At 34.7% G+C, this 23,530-nt stretch overlaps 4 protein-coding genes across 5 annotated transcripts; 1 reads left to right on the top strand and 3 right to left on the bottom strand.

The window, feature by feature from the left end:
- Positions 1-221: 221 nt before the first annotated feature.
- On the bottom strand, positions 222-9,352 carry LOC112798140 (ABC transporter B family member 6-like). The gene is made up of 11 exons (XM_025841326.2): positions 8,544-9,352; positions 6,839-6,893; positions 6,533-6,708; positions 6,231-6,431; positions 5,625-5,884; positions 5,226-5,536; positions 4,893-5,113; positions 4,445-4,785; positions 3,178-3,965; positions 2,848-3,089; positions 222-2,110 (listed from the first exon to the last, which is right to left on the bottom strand). The coding sequence occupies exons 1-11, from the start codon at positions 8,916-8,918 to the stop codon at positions 881-883; spliced, it is 4,200 nt and encodes a 1,399-aa protein (XP_025697111.1). The 5' UTR covers positions 8,919-9,352; the 3' UTR covers positions 222-880.
- Positions 9,353-11,050: 1,698 nt separating this feature from the next.
- Positions 11,051-13,558, top strand: LOC112798138 (psbP-like protein 1, chloroplastic). Of its 2 annotated transcripts, XM_025841324.3 has the most exons (7): positions 11,051-11,242; positions 11,327-11,429; positions 11,895-11,975; positions 12,100-12,305; positions 12,482-12,553; positions 12,968-13,064; positions 13,248-13,558. In XM_025841324.3, exons 1-7 carry the CDS (start codon positions 11,180-11,182, stop codon positions 13,349-13,351), a joined length of 726 nt encoding a protein of 241 aa, XP_025697109.1. In that variant the 5' UTR covers positions 11,051-11,179; the 3' UTR covers positions 13,352-13,558. The 2 variants fall into 2 exon arrangements, with proteins under 2 accessions (XP_025697109.1, XP_072071720.1); XM_072215619.1 differs by lacking the exon at positions 12,482-12,553 and having other exon boundaries at positions 11,071-11,242; positions 12,100-12,334; positions 12,943-13,064.
- Positions 13,559-13,830: 272 nt separating this feature from the next.
- On the bottom strand, positions 13,831-15,807 carry LOC112798139 (large ribosomal subunit protein uL23-like). Its single transcript, XM_025841325.3, has 4 exons — positions 15,516-15,807; positions 15,257-15,304; positions 14,336-14,702; positions 13,831-14,109 (listed from the first exon to the last, which is right to left on the bottom strand). Exons 2-4 carry the CDS (start codon positions 15,270-15,272, stop codon positions 14,025-14,027), a joined length of 468 nt encoding a protein of 155 aa, XP_025697110.1. The 5' UTR covers positions 15,273-15,304; positions 15,516-15,807; the 3' UTR covers positions 13,831-14,024.
- A 1,784-nt stretch (positions 15,808-17,591) lies between these two features.
- Positions 17,592-21,573, bottom strand: LOC112798137 (protein-tyrosine-phosphatase MKP1-like). The gene is made up of 3 exons (XM_025841323.2): positions 18,512-21,573; positions 18,220-18,405; positions 17,592-17,743 (listed from the first exon to the last, which is right to left on the bottom strand). Exons 1-2 carry the CDS (start codon positions 20,993-20,995, stop codon positions 18,349-18,351), a joined length of 2,541 nt encoding a protein of 846 aa, XP_025697108.1. The 5' UTR covers positions 20,996-21,573; the 3' UTR covers positions 17,592-17,743; positions 18,220-18,348.
- Between the last annotated feature and the right edge of the window lie 1,957 nt (positions 21,574-23,530).

The raw sequence follows: 23,530 nt of genomic DNA, 5'->3' as shown, positions 1-23,530 counted from the left end.
TTTTAATATCGAAATACTTAATTCAACATCAGATAATCGTTGTAGTGTATATAAATATCAAAAGAAGCTCGAGTTAAAACTTGGCAAAGAGAAGAAAAATGAAATAAGGATTTGTTTGAAGAGAACTAAAATTCTTGAAACGTAACGTGGAAACGACAGAAGATATTCTAAGCACCTGCTTCATAGGATTGAGTATGCAAAGCAGATCATGAAATGGGACATTTAGTGCACTGACCTGTCTTATCTATTTCAGTATTTCTACAATTGAAGCTTGTGTTTACAATTGAAACCAAAATGAAAAGAACACACATTGAATTCAAGCAGCAAAACTAATGCCTTCTAAACTATCATTGTATATATACAGAGGTTACATCTTTCGGATTCTCAATTTTCTACAATTTTCACAGATTCAAAAATATAAAACAAAATTACAGTTAACAATAAGTTCATCCATCATCCACGGTTGAGTTAAGGAGAGTGAAAAAGTAGTGACCTCAGCAGAACTAGTGTGTTGATTCCACCCCCTCTCTAGAGAAACCAAATCAATACCATGGATACATTACACCTTCGTTCTAAGTTTCATGCTTCCAAAAGAATCCAACCACCCCAAATCCACAAACCAACCAAACTCCAAAAATCCTATCTTTAATTCCTACACATCCTATATCCCTAATACAGTATTCTCTTCCTATGCCTACCAGTGCTGTGTGCTAACCCGAGCTCCATTTTGGCCGTCGACCCACAACTTCCACCTGACATTCTCGGAAAATCCATCAGGTGCAAGAGTCCCCAGTGATTCAACTTCAAGCAGAAAATGAAACTATGCTCGTGAACCAAACATTAGTAGCAACACAAGTTACTCACGTCACATTGTTCCAGTCTAAACAAGCCGATGCTGACGCAAAGCCTTACCAAAATGAGGTTGCATCAATCGGACATACAGACCATTCTTAGCCATCAATGAATCATGAGTCCCCTCCTCCACTATCCGTCCCCCATTAAGCACTACGATATTGTCCACATGCCTCATCATTGCAGCCCTATGCGCAATTAAAATGGTGGTCTTGTTCCCCATTATTAGTGTGTCTAGAGCTTCTTGCACCACCCGGCTTGACTCGGATTCAATTGATGAGCTTGCTTCATCCAACAACAAGATAGGCGCATTTTTCAGCACAACCCTCGCAATTGCAATTCTCTGTTTTTGTCCAGGAGTTAAGTCAACACCTCGCATCCCAACGTGAGTGTCATAACCATGAGGCAAGCTGCTAATAAAGTGATGGGCATTTGCTATTCTTGCAGCCTCTTTCATCTCAGCTTCACTGGCATTGTGCCTTGCATATATGATGTTTTCCCTTATGGTTGTTGAGAAGATAATAGGTTCCTGCTGAACCAGGCCAAGGTGGCTCCTCAGCCATCTCAAGTTGTATACCTTCAAATCCCTTCCATCAAGTAAAACTTGGCCAGAAACTGGATCATAAAACCTCTCAATCAAAGATATAATAGTGCTCTTTCCTGACCCAGAAACTCCCACAATAGCAACCGTTTGCCCACCATTGACTTTGAGACTAAAATTGCTCAATACCAAAACTTCTGGACGAGTTGGGTAACAGAAATCAACATTTTTTAACTCAATTCTTCCATGTACATTGGGTGGCTTCAATGCTGAGCTATCATCAGGATCAATTTTAGGCACACGATCTATGATATCAAACACTGATATGAGAGACTTCCGTCGTTTAAGGATGTAAGGAGCCAATCCAAAAGGCTCTACAAGCGCAAATGTCGCAAATGAGAAAACCATATACTCCTTGAGTGCAGTAGATAGTTGCACATAACCATGTTTTACACATCTCCCAGTGTACCAAAGTAGAAGGGCATTACAAGCAAAAAGTAGGAACTGTGAAAAGCCAAATGCAAAACCGATTGCCATCCCATGAAGAAAGCTCTTCCTAAATATTTTCTTCAACTGCAGCCTATAAAGTTCCATTACCTTATTACCAGCACAAAATGCAACAACAGTGTAAATGTTTCTAACTGCATCTTCAAGAACCAAAGATGCCTTTCTATGCATTTCCTGTATGCCCCTTGAAAATCCAGCAAGCCACATCTTCTGCAATATCCAAAACAGGCTGTTCATTAGTTGTATGTTTTGAAAAAATTAAAGCAGATAAACTACCGTGCTATTATTCTTAGACAGCTTTATTAAATTTATAGGGTTTCGCTATCTTGTACCCTAAGAGCACATGTTAAGAACACCATAAAAAAATGTTTAACTAAAAGTTATTGAATATATAACACTTTTTTTTTTTACATTTCCAATACATCCTGTTGTACCTCTAACTTTTCCAGAGAAGGTCCATCAACTAGTAAAAACAAATTAATATTCACCAAGGTCAAAATAAAAAATCATTCAAGACTGACAATGAACCCAACCACACAAGTGTAAAATGTAAACTACCACTCAACCATGTAAAACATTGATGCTGCAATGAATAAATGCAACAAATTGGTTCAAATTGGATTGGATTTGAATACCTGACACAGTTCATACATTTATACCTATTATTACTATTAGCCACTCAAATATTATAAACCTAGTTTGTAAAGAATGAACCGAATGGAAAAAAAAATAAAGAAAGAAAGAAGGCCATCAGCACAATTTGAGACTAGAATCTATAGATCATGTTTCATTCATATTCTGAAATTTGTGATTAATTTTCTATAAATTATAAAATACCAAAATCACTGGATTTCGTTAGAGGAAAAATTTGCAAAGATACCATTGACATGATGGAAGTTCAAACCAACCATTGAGAGATATATTTGAAAAAAAGTGCAAGTGAATACCTGGGCAATTGCAGCAACACAGAGAATTGGAAGGGTTGCAAAAGCCACAAGTGCTAACCGCCAGTGCAGCAAGGCACCAATCAGAAGACCAACAATAATTGCAGCACTGTCCTGAATAAATATAGACAGCCTATTGCTAAAAGCAGCTCGTACAAAAGTAGCATCATTGGCCAATCGCATGGATAAATTGTCAGCACTGTTTTCCTCATCATCAAACCACCCAACTTCATTGCGAAGCATGGCTGCCATATAATAGAAACAGGTTAAGTACTGCTCATAATTCCAGATTTTTAAAACAGGAAAATAAGGCATAGAGGAGGATTAGTGCACCTGAGAACATCATTCTCCTAACCCTTTCTGTCATTTTCTCCCCCATGATACCAAAGTAGAAATGCTGTAAAAAGTTGGCAATTACTGTCACAATACCCATGCAGCCAATGGCCAAACACCACTTGTTTACCTCCCATCGTAAGTGATGTTCTTTATCAATATTATAGTAAGCTGTCACCACAAGGCCAATTACATAAGCAAGAAGAGGATTGAAAGAACCAAAGATAGCAGCACCTATGCTTCCTAACACAGCATAAAGCCACTCAGCGAAGCTAAGCTCAGCAAGCTTCCTAAGTGATGGTGGTTTTTGATGCCTTGTATCCTTCAATTTTCTCTTTTCAGCTGAAAGATCATCAGAGTAACTCTGCGTTCTACTAAAAGTCTGCGAATGAGAGCGTTCACTCTTGGGATCAGATGTTAAAAGGGGAGAAACAGGAGATTCTGGGTCAGAACCATTTGATTTTTGACGATGCAGAGACTGCACATCAAGCTTGGGTAACTCTGGAAGTCTCATCTCAAAACTATCCTGCCTTCTTATTGATGGCTCCTTATCTGCTCCATCAAGGGCCTGACCATTTTCCACCATCTTCTCAGGTGGTGGGCTCCGGGCCTTTGGAGATTCAAGCAAGTTAAAGGTTCCGTCTGGAGGGCGGGATACATTAGATACTCTTTGAAGAGAAGGTGACTTCAACATTTTAGGGGAGGATGGTTCCTTGAAGCTATGACTTGCTGAAGAATCCTTCTCAATTTGAAACGCTGCAGTCTCCTTGTAATTTCGAACAGGCATCCTGGATTAGTATTTTGGAAAAAATAGTGAGCATGATACATACCTGCTGGGAAATTTTGCACAACATTCAAAATATAAAATATTAAATATTGCAGTTCAGCAGTAGTTGAATGCACTAAAGATGAAAAATGATTAGGAGTCCTAACTTATCTTCCTAATTTCTAAATAAAGAAAGTTTTGAATTTTTATCTTTTTTTACCTTTTCAAGAAATAACATTTATATTTGAATTCTTATTCATTTAAGTATTAGGAGGATGAATTAGGACTCTCAATCATTACTCTTATCACTATTGTTAGTTTGCTATCGTAGTAAAATCATTTTCTTAACTAACTCCAGTCATTACCATCGCGTATTAAATTTTGGAAAACAAATAAAAGGGCAGTCTAGTGCAAAGCATCCCACATTACGCAGGGTCTGGAAAATATATAAATAAATAATGCATGTCAAAGGAAGGAGGATGATTTGTTCTAGTATTGGACCTCTTGGGAAGTTTTGCTGCCTCTTCACATCGAAGAAGCTCTGCATATAAGCCATCCAAGGACAATAATTCATCATGAGTACCCATTTCAACAAGTTGACCTTCCTCCATAACAGCGATATAATCAGCATTCCTTATGAGACTAAGCCGTCGAGCAATTATTATTGTTGAGCGTCCCAACATAAGTAGGTCCAAAGCCCCCTGAACAGCCCTCTCAGCCTCAAAATCAAGACCACCAGTAACCTCATCAAGTAGAAGAATTGATGGATTTAAAAGCACAGCTCTAGCAATAGAAAGTTTTATTTTTTGCTCTTCAGTCAAAGCCAGACCAGCCCTGCCAACCTGAGACAGGTACCCAGGTTTTGGAAATACCACTTGGTCACAAACAAGGAACAAACTGAAAATAAAACACAACAGCCATAGGCATAATCATGTCAATCAAGCCTCACCTGTGTGTAATAACCTTTCTCCAATGAGCTGATAAATGTATGTGCATGAGCTATTTTAGCAGCCTCTTCAATTTGATCCATGGTGGCATCCCTCCCATAAGCAATATTATCTCTTATACTCAAACTAAGCAAAGCAGGCTCCTGGGTGACTAGTCCTATTTGGCTCCTAAGCCATTCAAGTTTCAAGTTCTTGATGTTTTCTCCATCTAGAAGAACTTCCCCTGAACCATGGATCAGTAATTATGATGTCAACTTAAATCTGCAAATGACTAATATATGCTTTTAATGAATAGCAAAAATGCAATTATACAATATCAGAGGTAAAATGATTACCTAATGTAGGATCATAGAAACGCTCCATTAGTGGAATAATACTACTTTTCCCAGAGCCATTTCTGCCAACAAGAGCCACAGCTTTCTTAGCAGGTACACTAAGATAAAATCCACTCAAGATAGGGATTTCAGGACGAGACAGATAGCTGAAATAAACATTCCGAAACTCTATATTTCCTTGCACAGAATCAGGAGTAATGCCGTCATGATCATCAGATGAGGATGACCGGCTTATCATCTCAAATAATCTATAAGCAGCAATTCTCCCCTGATCAAAAGAGTAGAAGTTTGTTGCTGCTTGATTCAATCCCCTTGAGAAAGAAACAAAAGTAAAAAGTTATATGTAAAATGATTAGGATATAAATATAACGAAAATATAAAGTAGGGAATGATACTCACAAGCCACTTAGAATTACAGCAAACAGGGCTGTTATAATTTCACCACCATGTGCTTTTTCATGTATAACCAAGAACCTTCCAACCCAGAGTTGCAATGCACAAGAACATATTGCAAGCCCATATGTAAATCCAAGACCAAGCCCTTGAACAAGACTTATTAATATACCATATCTAAGAGTAGCTTGCAGTGATGTTGCATAGGAATACTTGGCCAATGTTTCATTTGTGAATGCATACAATGTCCTTACATACGAAACTGCCTGCATCACATGAAATTATCCACACTGAGAACACTAAAAGATAAATTCACCCTTCTTTACTCTTCAAAATGAAAACAATAAAAATAAAGTAAGGACAAAAACTGAAGCATATCTGATTTTAAAAACAAAACCATTCATATCCATTTCCTTTCAAACTATAGAAGTGAAGTGAACTTCAAACTCCTCCATGTACAATCAACATATGGATTCCATGGAGACAACTATTTTACTTTTTTGGATAACACTGATATTTGTTAACAGATTCCAACTTCATTACAAAAACATCCCCCAAAAGGAGGAAAACATTTTATTCAATATAAAGGCAGAGTTAGATACAAAAACTAACCTGTTCGGCAATGCTAGCCGCTTCAGCATATGCATCTTGAATATTCTCTGCAAGTCGGTGGAGGAATATATTTGATATTCCTCCAGCAGCAACAATAAACGGACCTGTTGCTAACGTTATCAGAGCAATCTGCCAACAATTTATGAGTCCAATGACAAGACCACTGAAGAACGTAGCCATATTGTGAATATAATTTCCAACCTGTATCATCACCACACACAAATAAAAGTATTAAAGAAGACTTATAGAGAATTCTCAGCAAATTAGTTAAATGAATATGTGCATAATCAAGGAAGACATACTTTTTCACTAAGGGCAGACTGAATAAGCAGCACATCACTCAAAACTTGACTTACAATGTCTCCATTATTTCCATAAGTATCAAAAAAGCTCATATCTTGATTTAGTAACACTTGAACATATTTTGACCTTATGACAGCAGTCTGCCGTTCTCCAGTCAAAATCCAGCAAGAAACCTCTATAACCCAAAACACAGTTTTTTAAAAAAGGAGAGAGGAAAAAAACATTAGTATACTATACAGAAAACTAGAAGGCTGTCTAATGAAACACATTTCTCATATTAAGTTCGATAAACATTTAACTTTTACCAATCCAACCAGCTGCAAAAACTCCCGCGGCAATATAAACAATGGTTAAAGCAAGCTGCATGGGAAACAAAAGAGATAAGTTAGCAGAAGTTCACTGTTGACATCTTCCAAATTCTATACCCCAAGCTCACACAAAACTGAACATAGTTCCTTCTTTGAAATTTCCTCTTTTCAAATAAAGACAACAAGAGCACATGATTCAGGAAGCTCTATCAAGGAACAAAACTTCTAGTTAAATGTTTTGTCCAACACTGTTCTATTCTTAAGCCGACTCTAACCAGCAAAACAAGACAAGGCTGTTGTTACTTGGGGTTCAACACGTTATTTAGCTGAAATTGGGTCCTACTCCCATTTTGATATCTTTTCTAGAATAGCACGATGTTCAAATCTTCAAAGGATTTGGAATTCATATCTTACCCATGGAGGGTTAAGAGGTATGGGAGGCAGGATGCCCTATTTAGAATAATGTAACAATATAAAGGGATTGTCATTTTTATGAATTATGGCATCTAATTGCACACTTCCAAGTTATGTACCCATGTATGCTATCAAACCCTAGATATGAAGTGTGATGCCAAGACCTCTCCAATAAACCATCCTGCCTTTCGTTATTTTTTAAACTTATCCATATCACCTGAAATTGAACTTCCTTATCAATTCACCCAGCAAACCCAAATCCGTTAAATCCAAACCATGTTTCCATCCTTATATTCATGAGTTTAGCAAAGTTGATGCACTGTAATTAAATGGTCAGGAAGGTGATATAGAGGGGAGGGCACTTTCAAAGCTCATCCCTTATGTCAGACATTTCACGTGGCAAGCTCCAAAACTCAACCAACTAATGTCAGCTTGTTCCTGTATCAACTCATTGAGTTTAACTTGAACCAGCAGTAGGTGTGAAACTACATATAACACACATACACAAAGACTCAATAATCTGAGGACACTATTTGTGAATTACTATAAAAGGATAGGCAAAAATATCTCAAAATACTAAACAATCTAACCTTATAATGTACAGTTGCATACAGCCTACACACAGTGAAGAACCTCAATAAAAAATAAACTGTGCAATTACCCAATGCTACTTTGCACCAATTCAATGCTACAAGTGTAAATATGAAAATAAGGAGTTTGTGTAGTAGCAGCACCACCAACAAAAAAAGAAAGAGAAGCGAGAATGAGCAAGGCCACGGCAAACTCAGCATAACCGGATTATTTCCTTGAGCACTTGACTGTCCAATTAATTCCACCAACAATCAGAATCAATGGTCCAATGTTCTAGAGAATCTGGCAAGCAGAAGTTTTCAAGACACCCAGTTTCTTGCCAACATGAAAACAGAAAATATTAATAGTGTACATCAGGTTGCACAGCCCCTAGCTAGCCCCCTACCTAATGTTGCTGCAGCATCAGCAGCAAGAACAACAACCACCACCAAATTGAAGACACAGTTTAATGTATACATAGCCTACTGCTTCAGTATAACTTCCTCAATCAACTTTAACCAAATTATCAGAAGTGAAAACCTACATGCCAAGTCCAGCTAACAACAAAGCCATTCCACAATTTCAACGAATAAATATTAATTCAAGCTTCAAACACATGTTCACGTTCAACCTCAATTAAAAGCATTATCCGAAAAACCAAATTGAGAGAGGGAGAGAGAGAGAAATAGGGTTTTGCAGATAGAAAAGACGATCTAACCTCATTGAACCTGTGAAACAGCTCGTGCTTAGGTTCCACCAGCACATGTATGATCTTCGCGAAATAGTGCAGGTAAACGACGAGGGCGGCGCCGTGAGCTGCGGCGGCGACCGAACCAGCAGCCATGAGGAACCAGTCGAACCGGTCAGCGCAGGCGAAGAGCCTCGAGAAAGGAACCGCCGCCGGCGGAGGCTCGACCTCCTCCGGCTCCTCAATCTCCTCATCGACCTCCACCTGCTGCTGCGACGCGGAGGTCTCGGCGCCAGGGTCAAGGTACGGCGACGGAGACTCCGGCGGCTCCGAAACCTCCGAAACTGGCGTCAGAGGTTGCACGTGCGGCGGGGACCAACCGAACAATCCTCTCGAAACCATCATCCGCCTCTCTCCGAAACACAAAAACTCTCAGATCCACGCAAAGGAAATGGGAAAATCCAAAAAATAAAAATCCTGCAAACTTATTTCAGTTTATGTATTCTCTTTTTCGTTCTTCTCTTCCGGCGAACGACGTCGTCCTGGCTTTTTGCCGGCACCGCCGTCGCCGTATTCTTATCGGCCTCCTCAGGTGGCGGTGCGCGGAGGAAATGCTCCGTCGATAACGGTTTTTGGGAGAAATATGATAACACGCGAAATTTGTGAACTCTCTCTTTCTCTCTCTCCTCGTTCTTCTTCTTCTTCTTCTTCTTCTTCTTTTGGGGATTTTTTCCCTTTTCTTCTTTTAGGTTTAACGGTCAAACGCCGGCGTCGATACGCTTAATGAAACGTTTTCTTTTTCATCTTTGCCACCTATTTTTATTAATATTTGTTTTTATAATAATTATTAATTAATTAATTTGTTTTGTTTCATGAGCTTTTCTGTTTTTTCCTTTTTATTTTACTTTTTTTGCTTTTTTTGACACATAGATACAGTCATGCAGTGAGTGTGCGTTGTGACGGCGATGTTATGTATGCGGAGCTGGAAAAATTGGACGAGGGACATTTTGGTAAAATTGTAGTCAATGCTGGTGGTTAAGTTGGTGTTGAAATTACGAATGGACCCCTCGCCAATCGTTGGAATGAAATGAATTTAATGGGACTTTCGTTTAATTACAAAAGTTTCTCTTAAAGTCTTTTATTTTATTTTTTGGATTTAGTTAATTTTAGTAGAAATTTTTAAATTTTATTTTAATAAATAAAAAATAAATATATTAAAATTTTAAATTTTATATCTTCTTTTTATATAAATTTAAATTTATATTTTTTAAGATATAAATTAGCTAATTTTTTTTCTAAATAAAAAATACATTTGATTTTGATAAAGTATAAAAAATTTTATATAATTATTTAATAATATTTATTTTTTAAATAATTTTCTGAGTAATTAATATAAAATAATTATTTTTATTAATATAATATTATATAATTAGATAAAAACATAAAAATTATTTTATATAAAATTAAATTCATAAAAATGATTTAGTGAAATAAATTCAATTTTTTTTACAGTTAATATAAAAGGTGTGTCAGTTTTCTTTGTTATTGGACTCTTTTGCCCTTACTATAGCTCCAAATATTAAAATTTGATCCGCTACGGGGAAAAAAAACAATATATGGTTTTCCTTTGTAGACTCTTTGACTATTTGATTTGACTTTTCCAAATATCTTCTTTCCCTAAACATTAAATATATTTGTTTATTTATTTTTAAAGTCTAATTAATTAGACTACAAGTTTTCTTTTATTTTAGAGTAGAATAGTATTCTTCATTTAATTATCAAAGGATAGACATGAATATTAGAGGTAAGATTTTAAAATAAACTATTAAAATAGTAGTGATTTATAATGTTGAAGTATTGACATATGAATTTAATTAATTTTTTTTCTTATCATTAATATTTAAATACTATTATTAAAGTCTAATAAAGTATTTTAATGAAATTTTTTCAGCATGAACTATTTCATCTCAAAACTTGACTACTTTAGTGATTGTTATGTTTTTCAACAACATGAACACACTTTACCTAGTACTTTGTTTTGTACTAAATGTCTAAATTACATATTACATATTCCCAAAGGAAAAAAGAGAAGTAAATATGGCTACGTTTGTTTCTCAGAACATGACAGAACAAGACATTGAGAAGAAGACATAAGAGACAAAGACACAAAATTTTATGTTCTTGTATTTTGTTTGGTGATAAACTAGAACAAATTATAAAAATTTAATTTATTCTCAGTTTTTTTTATTCAAAAAATTTGAGATGAAAAATATAATAATAAAAAAATATAATTATGAAAAGTTAACAAGAATAATGAAAGAAAAAATGAAAAATAAGTTATATCTTTGTTAGTGTCTCCGTGTCCTTCCTGTCAAGATGGACACAAAATACACTAATTCAGTGTCTTTTGACACATTATTTCTGTCTATGTCTCTTCTGCCAAACACAATTTTGTGTTGTTGAGTCCCTATCTCAATGTCCTGGCTCTGTAAACAAACACAGCCTAGCCTAAGATATGGAACATCCACATGGACACTAACACACTATAGCATAAAAGGATAAGTCCAAGTCACAAGGGTTCTCCTCCACCACAAAGATAGAATGCATTAAGAATCAAACAACACTAGTTTCACTTTCTCTTTGCATTTTCCAAAGCCATAATAACAATGGCTTCCCTCCAGAATTCTCCTACACTTCACCAAACCCTCTTCCATAATTCTTTCCCTCAGGTACACCATCCTCTCTCTTTCTCTCTTTCATATGTTTTAGCTTTGTAGTTTGATTCAATCTCTTTTAATTTGTGCTTGTTACAGAAGCATGGTGCTTCTCGTTCCTCTAGAAGAGAGAGCATTTCTTTCATTGTCAAAGCTGCACAAGTTCCATCACAATCTAATTCAACAGGGTCACTTTCCCAAGGTCAATTTTTGTCTCCCTTTCACAGCTATCATTATTTCATAAAATGTTGTATAGTGTATAGTGTGTAGTGTTTAGTGTATAGTATACATTTTATTGTGACTTGAACTTTAGAATTAATCTGTTTGTTTTTCATCATTGGCACTATCTTGCTGTCTTTTTTTTTTTTAACTTCTAAAAGGGTATGCAAGGAGCTCAATGAACTTGTGTCTGCCAACAATTTCTCCTTTTATGATTTTCTAATCAATGAAAACACTAGATTAAGGTGTAGTTTAGAAAGGTGATGTCGATTTTTCGTACAAACCAAATGCCTAATAACAATGTCAATATGGACTGTAGTGAGAAGTAGGATTTTGTTTATTTTTCTTCAAGAAAACTTAGCATAGCATGATAGGGAACTTAGGTAGAAGATTTTATGAATTCTGAATTGGTATAATCTTTGTCTAATCTCTTGTGACGGTTTGGCAGATAGACCTGGAAGGCGTCAAGTAATCGCCATTGGTTCTACAACCCCTTTGGTTTTTTTGTTCAACCAACATTCATACTCCTGTAAGATTGCATTTTAAGCAGTTGAGTTTTCCATATGTTGGAAGTAATTGCATTTTCTTCACCTCTTAACTTACCTAAATGCCGATGCCTGATATATCGTGGATTTACGCTTGATATTGCTCAGTTGCTGCAGAAAATAAGAAAGGGTATCTGCCGGTATTGGATAAGAAAGACGGATACCAATTTCTCTACCCTTTTGGATGGCAGGAAGTAGTGATTGAAGGTCAAGATAAGGTGTTCAAAGATGTCATCGAACCCCTTGAAAGTGTTAGTGTAAATATGATCCCAACCGGCAAACAGGATATTCGAGAATTCGGGTCCCCTCAACAGGTTTGCCTTGTATCAGTGCAAGTTGCATTGTGTTTATAGAACTATAATGAAATACACAACCAACCGACAAACAGTTACCAAATTTAGAAACAATCGGAAGAAACTGTTTAGGCCTTCTCTTATTTTGATATCTTGAACCGAACGAAAGGAGTTATTCCTTTTAGTTTGTTTTGTAGGTTGGTGAAACTCTAATCAAGAAGGTTTTGGCTCCTCCAACCCAGAAAACAAAGATAATTGAGGCAACAGAGGTTTGTTGTTCAGCTATGAATTCTCTTCCTTTGTTATGTTCTGCTAGTTTCATTTCATTTTGAATATCAAACTTTACTGAGGATATATAGTTATTTGAAGTAGTAAAATATTATCAGTTCCTTTACTGCCATTGGAAATTTTGGATTCCATTCAATCCCATCAGTCAGTAAATTTTTTATGCAAGTTGAAGCCAGTATATTTGTCACATGATTCTTATGGAATTTGTCCATGAATGATATGAGATCTTGCTAAATGAAAATTTTCTAACACACTTTTATGTTGTCATCATATTTCTTTGTCATAAGACTCATTCATTCATTTCTTTCTAACTTTTGGGGTTTGAGCTCTTATATATATTTATACAACAACTACAAAACACTGATCATAGCATGCACCATCTTTTGATGTTACAGCAAGATATTGATGGAAAAGCATATTATCGATTCGAGTTCATAGCGCAAGCTCCGAACTATACTCGGCATGCTCTTAGCACAGTTTCCATTGGCAATGGTATGGTTGGATCCTTACTTTTGAATGTGCCAAAAAGTGTGAGTGACCATAAAATAGAGGAAACACTATTGAGTGGTGAAGAACAATTAGATTCATTATTAACTATAACATCATATGATTTTGTTCCTTGTGCTATTGAGTTAAATTCTTTTGAACACACTCTTGAGTTGTTAAACATTGCAGGTAAATTTTACACATTGACCACAGGAGCAAATGAGAGAAGATGGGGGAAGATGAAGGACAGACTGCAGACAGTTATAGATTCCTTCAAGATTTTCAATGTTTGATAATATCACCATTTATAACCATTTTGTATTAGAGATAAAGAACTCTTCTATAAGCGAGAATGTTCATTTTGGAGAGTTCAGTGTCGATTTTGCTTATTACAAATAGTGTATGCTGAATTGAGCAATGCATTGTACAAAAAGAACAAAATATAACTATTATTTGTTCCCCAAAAGGATAAACAAAAAAAAAATCGAATTTCAGATAAATTGGTGCTTTGCATTTTATTCATTTCTATTGTTATAACTGATAATAATTTCATGGAATATTTTACATCAGAACCACACATTCCCTATTTGGCTTGTCCTAATTATAACTTTCTGAAATTGTGATACAAATACGTGGCTAATATAACGGTTTCAGTTAGGCATAATCAAAATAACTTTTTCATCCAATATTATTGGACCAATAAAACCTGTTACTAAATCTAAATCTACCATACAAGGCAAAGCACCTTATGCTGCAAATTAAACACTAAGAGTGAAAATCAAAAAGTCGATCAAGAACAGATTGCCATGGTATAAAATTGAGTTCATAAAACAACTCCCAAAATTGAATAGACAATTCTTTAGTTGATACATATGGATAACAAAGTCCTAGCAAAAGGGGCATGTATAACAAGAACAACTATCTAAGCAACCATTGATGGACTTTTCTCAAATAAAGCAGCACAACTTAGATTATGCCAATTTTGTTGGCTACATCCAAAGCGTCGTAATCCGGAGTCAACCTCACATAGGCTTTCTTCGTTCCGTCCGGCCTGCATACAAGGAAATGAAAAGTTTGTTAAAACATTATAACACACCCAAATATTATAATCCACACAACGAAGCAGTCTGCATTCGATTAACATAAGAAACACAATCTTGTAACATTGACATATAAATGATTAATATTAGTATTGTATTAATTCTAAGGATGCTCGAAAACAGCAACTAGCAAAGTTTACATGTAGCAGAATTGAAATGCTTTGTCTTGCCCGTTACCTGATCAAAGTATTAACTTTCTTGGCCTGAATATCATACATTTTCTTGACGGCATCTTTAATCTTCTTTTTGTCAGCACGGAGGTCAACAATGAAAACCAGTGTGTTGTTATCCTCAATCTTCTTCATTGCAGACTCTGTGGTAAGAGGAAACTTAAGAATCTGATAATGGTCCAACTTGTTTCTTGGTGGTGCACTGATGCGAGGATACTTAGGGTTCCTGTCCTTCTTGAGTGTCTTTGGTCGGTGAAATGTGACTTTGGTCCTGATCTTATTAGCTTTCTTTTTAAAGACTTTGCCACCTGATTTAACAGCCTTGGCTGCCTTCAAAGCCTGAGCTTTGGGATCAGCCTTTTTGGTATTATCAGCTACACAAGAACAACAATCTTGTTAGATTCACTATTTTAAAATGATTTCCAATATTTGCTCCTATACCGCTAAATCGACGTTTATAAAAATAATGCACTAAACTACTGTATTGTCAAGCTTATATAACACATTGGGGAATCTGTCAAGATGAGTGCTGAACATAGTGCAAATCACAGTATACACAAAACTAAGAAATTGTTTGCCAATGTCTCAGCAAATACTCCAGAAACAAGTCTAAAGAGAAAAGTATAAGAAATTATAAAATGGTTATCATTAGTTCAGGTACAAACCAAGGAAATGAGCACATCCATGTCCTGTAAATTAGGTTCACTTATTCATATTCTAAGTTACTTATCAGTGTTATGTACAATTCAAAACTCAGAGCCCTATTGACCAAATACCAAACAAAAAAATAAAATAAAATAAAAAATGGATAACAATCAACCAATTAACATTAGCACAAACACACAAAGGCACATTAAAAGGAAGATAAAGTATGTACATGAAAATTTGGACAATAAAACCAATAAAAAATGTTTAAATTTGAAATTACCCTTAGCGGGAGCCATTGCAAACGCTCAGCTACCCTTCTAACAAGCTCCTGCACATGCATATATCGATAAATTGAATAAACCCGTTAAAGCATAAAATAAGGTTAAAAAAGAGGGAAAATACAGAAATCAATGAGAACTTCAAATATTCAAATTCAACAATGGCTCCTCTGATTCAGTAATAAAATTTATGGGTGACTATAACAAATCGTATAGGTAAGTGCATGTGAATCTGAATCAGTTGAAAGTAAGAAAGCTTACAGTTGGAAGAGCTGGTGCAGCTGCTGAAGATTAGGGTTTTGGATTTGTGAACATTACGTGGATACGAGATTTATACAGAACACGAAATTACGGGAATAACCTTGTCATCGCAGTGACCCGAAACATGAGTTTTGGGCCCCTGTTCGAATCTGTTGTTGAGAGCGGCTATGGCCCATGAGCCCCAACAAAGCCCTTTTAAAACTATCTCAACTACCCTTACCAAAAAAACCCACAAACCAATTTGGGTTCGACAGTAGTCAGCTCACTTGTCCAGTGTCAGGAGTCTCTTAATCTGTCGGGTTGAAGAATATCGTAAGTATAAAAAAAAAAACCCACAAGAATGAAAGACCGTATTTTTCCGTTATCGAGTGTGCGAGTCAATACATACAAGGACACTAAGTCATATACAAAATGAGATATAAACAAGATATTGTGTTTTGAAATACTGGAGGAAAATATATTTTTTTATTTTTTTATTATTTTTATTATTAAATTTTTATAATTATATTTTTTATTTTAAATTTTGTATCAAAAATAAAGATAAATTAAATTTTTTAATATTTATTTTATTTTTATATTTAATTTATCACTGAATAAAATATAAAAATATTAATTTTTATATTTTTATCATTTGTATCTTATTCTTAATATCTTTTTTTTTTTAAAACTAAACGCAGCCTAAATGATTGGTTCAACTACTTAAATCAAATATAACTAAAATATGTAAAATGATATTACAGTGTATATAGATATATTGCACATATAGCAAATTTTACGAAGTGTTTAACTTTTAAGTTGTGTTTGTTTTCGAGAATAGAATAAGACAAGATACTGAGAACAAGACATAAAGAACAGAGATATAAAATTTTGTGTTATTGTATTCTATTTGGTGATAAACTATAATAAATTATAAAAATTTAATTTATTCTTATTTTTTTCATTCAAAAAATTTAAGATAAAAAATATAATAATAAAAAATATAATTATAAAAAATTAACAAAGAATAATAAATAAATTATGTTCCTTGTTAGTATCTTTGTGTCCTTTCTATCAGGATGAACACAAAATACACTAATTCAGTATCTCTAAATATAATATCTCTATTCATATCTATTCTGTTAAATACAATTTTATATCTCTCTATCATTATCTCAGTGTTTTGTATCTGTAAACAACCCCAGCCTTAACTATTGTTCTTAACATTGAATCAAATATTGTGATGGTGTTAGGTATATATTTAAGGTAGCAAATAGTTGTATGTATAAATTAGCGAAAGAATAGGACAAGTTGGCATTTAAGTATGACCGCTTTATGATGCGGTGCCTAGTTTTCTTCAAATTGAGATGTCAGCGGTAATGCAAGTATACAATTAATTGCAAAATATAAATTGAGAGTTAAATGGCTACTATTTGTTCTTTATTATAAATGACTCTATCCAGTGTAAGAATCTGGAAGGATGCAGAAACAAAAGAAGCTCAAATCTGTCTCGGTTTCTACGAGTTTCGAGATTTTTTGTAATTAAATTTCAAATTTACTCTTAGCTTTTAGTTTAATATAGAACCTTTTTTTTTTTAAACTTAATTTTATCTTTTCTTATAATTGGTAAAATATTTTTCTTCTCTGAAAAAAAAAACAGCAGTAATCTGCAAGACTACTAGTACTCAGCAAACAACCCATTTTTTATGATTTTGTCTAACTAAATCAATCTTTAATAAATAGAAATTAATATACAACTTTCGTCTCTTTCATGATTAAAAATAATAATTAAATCTTACTATGCACAACACACTTTTTTCAAGTTTGTCCCTTTGTGGTAGTTCACTATTTCATTTGTTATTTGCAGCATTAAGATAATTTTTCCCTTTTAATAGTCATGTTTGCCATTTCATTGTATCATAAAAGGTATTTCCATTTTAAAAAAAAAAATTTACCATAGTTTCTTTTTTTCTCCTTTACATTTTAAATCTCTTAGAATACCATGACTACTTGACTAGCTATTAAGGAGTGTGATATCATCCAATCTCTTTGTTTGAATCTAGAAATTCCTGATTCAGGGATATATGAAGTAAAGCATCATGAGAGAAAGCATGAACATTTTTCTTTAAATCTAATAAATGTGAATAAGCAAGAATTTTCTATATGCAGAACATAAATGTCCAAATTGAAGGTGTAAAAGCACTGTACAATAAGCTGAACTAGGATCATGGACTTGGCAAAGTGGCAACCTCCTGCAACCAACAAGCAACAAAGTTTATTATTGGTGGTGCAAATATCATTTCTCTAAATCGAAAACAAAAACTCTCAATCTCATTATTTTGAAATGACATGATTGTCTGCAAACTTATTATTCCCTCCCTGAACATAAGTATTAACAATAGTTACATGAAGTTGTTATTCTTGAAACTATCCATCAACACAAAATACATTTGAATTACCATTTCATGCAAACGTTCATTAGTATTTTTCATGCAAAAAATTAAACCAGCAATGCTAAAGCTTTGTCTTTTCTATTGAGATTCAATAAGAATTTCAAAATCCACACTTGCAACTAAGTTTAGAATAGTTAAGTTAGTTCTAAACATGTTATAAACAACACAGAAGATTTAAAAAAACAACTATTACCATGATATAAAAAATCAAGATTAATTGATTAAGGAAAAATATTTTGAACTAGTAATGGAGATTGTAGGATGCCTATCAATACCTCACTTGATATCTTGTCCCAAGGGAAGATCAAAATCAGAGAATGAAAGTGACGTAGGTAATCACAGCTGCATACGCAGTAAAGGTTATGCAAGTTATTGGAGACGAGGGCTCTGCTACTATCCTTTCGCTACAATGAACTCAGCAAAGAGTGGAACTCTCGTGGTTCTTCATTCTGTCTAACAACCTATTCACAAAAGGAATTTAACAATCAACATGTTATTAAAAAGGAGTTATAGTTATAGCAAGGTGTGACAAAAGTCAAACTTGATAAAAGAGAGATAAAGGCATACCTTGACAATAGTATTCTTCGGCAAACTTAACCGTGTAAGAACATCACAACCAATTCGATTCCAGTCAAATTCTCCTACAAAATCTGACTTCATACCTCTGATTAACTGAACCCGTGAAGCATCGCAACTGAAAGACCTCCCTATCCAAAAATATAAAATGTTTCCCTCATTGACATCAAAAGTTGGAGAGAACACAACAAAAGCAGCTTTAGATTCCAGATGACTTGCACCAAAAGTCTCGATCTTTTCTAAATTGGGCCAGCGGTATACTAGAGTTTGGGATATCTTGCACTGCAATGAGCCATCCCCATTATGAAGTGAATCTGATGATGTAGGCTTCAAGTATCCACTTGAGGAACCATATATTGACAACTCACTAGACTTTCTAACGGGCAAAGAATCCTTGTAGTCCACATTAATTGAATTAGCGCCTGTGTCCTCGACACGATTGTTAGTTCCACAAGAATTATATGTACTATCTGATGGTTGCGAACAGCTTAAGTTGCCATTCTCAAGAACCCCATCCTGTCGATTAGCATGCAAAGGCAATGGTTTATCTGTTACCTCTGTTTTATCATTCATTAGAGGCAACTGCAAAGACTTTGACAAACTACCCCTGCGTTCGGCCAAGGAAGATGATGGTTTTTTCAAAGGCAACGGGGCTGGGTGAGAATGAGGATGTGACAACTTGAAATCACAGATATCGGCACTATTAGATACTGGTTGGGAAGTAGAACTTTGCAACAGGGTCAAATTAGAAAACTTGGACAAAGATGAAGACACTGGATTGGCAGTCAAAACTGCAGAGTTATCTGGGGAAACCTCTGACAAGAACTTCAAATGAGAATTGGAATCAGAAGAAACAGAATCTGGAGAGATATACGAGGGCGAAGATGATGATATAGATGATGAGGATGGAGATGAAGTTTTTGTTGAATGAATACACAACATGGAATCGGAATAAACCCTTGGGAGGGATGACTTAGGGGCTGTGACAATCTCCTTCATATGAGAAGAGGAAACTTTACGCCTTAAGGCACTCCAACTACTCTCTCTTGCAGGAAGATGGGTTTCATGTTCATCCTCTGATGATGGAAATGGTGGCACAAAACCTCCAACAATAGCTTTTTGGAAAACTTCATAATCAACATCATAGGAGCCCACTTTCCTCTCACCCGGCCGAACCTTAGCACTTGATTTGAAACTTTCTACTTTACTGTAAGATTTATCCATCAAAGGCAAGAACCTTGAGAAAACTTCCCAGAAGTCAGCAGGTTCATGAGCTTCCCTAATCACTTTAACGGGTCCTTCCGCTTTCTCATAGCGAATAATCTGACCAACAGCACCTCTGGCATCCCTTTCCATGATGGGATCACACTTCATACCAATCCAAACAAATATTGCAGTGGGAATATGTACAAAAAAAGCTCCCCTGGAGTCCAATGCGGAAGGCGAAGGATCCGTTAACATTTTGGGGACGAGATGCAAAGGATCATAAGGCGAGTGTGGAGCCATCCTATACATCCTAAGCAAAGAGGTAGGGCTAAGAGGAACTGCATGCACCCTCTTCTGGCACTGCAACAACTGGCAAGCAAAACCCATATTCGGATCGGCAATACCCCTTGCAGCCTTCACCAACTGAAAAGCATCATCAAAGCTCTGTCCTTCCCTCCACATGAGGTATGCAATCACCAACGAAGTAGACCTAGACACACCTTGACAACAGTGCACAAACACCCTACCACCTTGTTCCCTAACATCCTCAAAGTAATCAAACACATCATACAAGATACTAGTTATATCCTCCGAAGGACTATCCTGAAGCCACAATGTTCTATACACAAAATCAGCCTTAAAATACTCGGGGCACACAAAACCAACACAGTTCAAGATATGAGTGATCCCATTCTGTTTCAATATATCCCTATTCTTAGCAACAGCATCACCACCAAGGTAAACATGTTCAGCAACCTTTGAACACTCCTTATCAAAAAATGCAATTCTATCCCTCTTCAAGAGTCCACTAACACCATTATTGTTACAACTATTATTATTACCACTACTATTACTGCCATTATTGCAATTCCTATCATTGTTCATCTGAATTGAGGAGAGATCAAGTTTCAACCTTTCACCAGGGTTACCTCTCATGCCGCCACCAGGGGTCAACGGCGGCTGCGGGGGCAACCACTCCCCAATGTCATCAGAGCTCGCCTGCGGCCACTCATCGAGGCTCCGCCGGGCTATCGAAAGCGGCTGGAGGGGCGGCAGGCTCGACCGGGACTTGGAACTCTGCTGCGATCGCGGCGTAAGTGGCGGCGGACAGAACTTGCGATTCTGGCCGGTGACAGTGTCTCCGCCGCAGGAATTTGGATCCGCCTCACCGGATGGGTTATTGCTGGAAGCGGTGCCGGTGCGAGAGGAGGACCACGACGCCGACCTCCAAAACACTCTCCGGTCACCAGCATCGTCGTTTCCCACCATGAGAGAAGAAAAAAGGGATTTTTGTGAAAACCTTAGTAAGATATGTCGGGGGAAGAACCCTAGCAGTTAGATTTTCAGGTTTTTTTTTCTGCTATGGATAAAAGTTAGGGATTAAGCGATATTTAAGGAATCGGAGCCAATTAGGGTTCTGCATTTGAAAATAGGGGAGAAAAACAGAACCCCAGTTAGGGTTCGGGAAATTAGGTTACAAGGAGAAAATTGATCAATGGAAACCGAGTCAGAAATCTTCAACTGAAAATTTTGTTGAAGGGTATTTGGTAAAGGGAAGGAACCGTCCCATGGGTACGATAAAGATGAGATTTTTCTTTTCTTATTCCATTTTTTTCTATCTTTTGTTGATGTAGATAAGAATGAAAGGATTAGGGATTTGAGCGAAGAACATAACAAAAGGGAATTTTGGAATTTGGACTGAAATTTAGAGAAGGGTGTTACTCTTAGTTGAGAGAAGGGAAAATGGGGAAAGTGGTGTGTTTATAAGAGAAATAGAGGAGGGAAGAGAATGATGAGTGAAATAGTGTATTTTGTATATTGAGTGGGACTTTGAAGAACTTTAAAATGAAATTTAAAAAAAAAAATTATATTTCTTAACTACTAAATTCTGATTTTAAATAAAAATAAGATGGTGAGGTACAGTCGACTTTACGTAAAGTTGATAGTAAAGAGTTGTTAGATAAAAAATTAGTCAAATTAGTCAAACCATCTAACGGCTCTCAACTATCAACTCTACGTGAAGTCGACTGCACCTAAGTTTCTACCTAAAAATAATATTACGTATTTAGATTTTTTTATCAATTTAGTCCAACTAAATTAAATAATAAAATTTAAAATAATATTAGTCATAATTAATTTTTATGATGTTAAACAAATTTAATTAATTAACAAAAAGACTTAAACATATAGTATTATTTTTTAATTAAATTTTATCTATAAAATTAGAGTTTTATATATATATGACTTGTACTATTTCTCACTTAGGAAAAAGAAAAGGTCATTAATATTTAAAACCCAAGTCTTCTGCAAATTCTTAAACATCATTGAAACACAATTGTCTTAAGTAAAGATGTGATTGTGGTATATTGTGAAAATTTGACCATCTAAAAAGTTGAGAGATAGTGATGATGAAAATGATTTGTCTTGCAATGTAAATTCAAACCCTAATAATACAAACCCATATGATGAAAAACCTTCACTTTCATATGAAACAATCAATTTATTCCTTGGTTTTGTTTGCAAAACATCATTCGTAGAGGTTATTTTCAAGGTTCAAGGAAAGTTATATTTATATTTTGTAGAGATAAAATTTATGCATATATAGTTAGAAATTTAATTTATTTTATGCATTTATTTAGTGAACTTTTGTGAACTAATATTACTAATATCTTTTCAAAAAAATTTACTAATTCCAACATTTGATTATAAAAATTAGCACCATTTGTTGGCGTATTTTTTTTTTTACATAATTTTAATAAATACTTCGTAGTTTAATTTATATTCTATATGGATAAGCGATTCATAGTTTATTTTTGGTATTTATATAACACAATTGTTATACATTATTGGTAAATCATAAAAATTATTTGAATCCAAGACCAAAAATTGCAACATTTCTTCATTGACCTTTATTATTATTTTTTTCCTTGTCTCTTTTCTTAACATGAGTGCATGAGGGTTGATTTTACCCATGCGCTTCTCCTTTGACACAAACAAAATAATTTTGCAGGCAAATCATTAAAATAAATTAAGGGGATCAAAAAATTACACGAATAAGTCAAATAAAAATTTTTTTCATGAATCAACTAGTTCACATTTTTATATAGTTCGAATCAACCTAATTCGAATTCTATACATGTAGATGAAATTCGAATTAGGGTAATTCAAACTATATAGAAATGTGAACGAATTGATTCATGAACCAATTTTTAATTTGACTTATTCATGTAATTATTTGATCCTCTTGACTTATTTTAGTGATTTACCTTAATTTTGCAGAACCATAAAAAAATGGATCTAATATATATTATTAAAAAAATTTCAAGTATACTAATATATCGATATTTTAATAATTTTTAACTATTAATTTTAATTATATATACTATATATATTATATATATTTTTTATAATTAAGATTAATTATTAAAAATTATTAAAATATCAGTCCATTGATACACTTGAAAATTTTCTTATGTTATTAGGTACTTTCCTAAACTATTATTTTAAGAGTCTCCTAGAATAGTAGAATCTCATATTAGTATCAAACTAATATAGAATGTTTAAATATATAATAAACAAAAGAGTTTGGTAGTGATATGATATGTGTAGCTCTTTGCCACAATGGCATGGAAATGTTAATGACACGATACTATGGATTAGATCATCAACATGTGTATTATGACATACTATATATAGATACATATATTTTAATACAAAGTTGTGGGTTCACAATCTTTAGATGCACTAATGAGGGTTACATTCATGCCTTGTCATATAATTTTCTAGTATATGATTATATTATTC

This window comes from Arachis hypogaea, chromosome 14, assembly GCF_003086295.3.
Source record: "Arachis hypogaea cultivar Tifrunner chromosome 14, arahy.Tifrunner.gnm2.J5K5, whole genome shotgun sequence".
Lineage (NCBI taxonomy): Eukaryota > Viridiplantae > Streptophyta > Magnoliopsida > Fabales > Fabaceae > Arachis > Arachis hypogaea.
The sequence above is the reverse complement of the archived record's forward strand: the minus strand, read 5'-3'. Positions and strand labels throughout refer to the sequence as shown.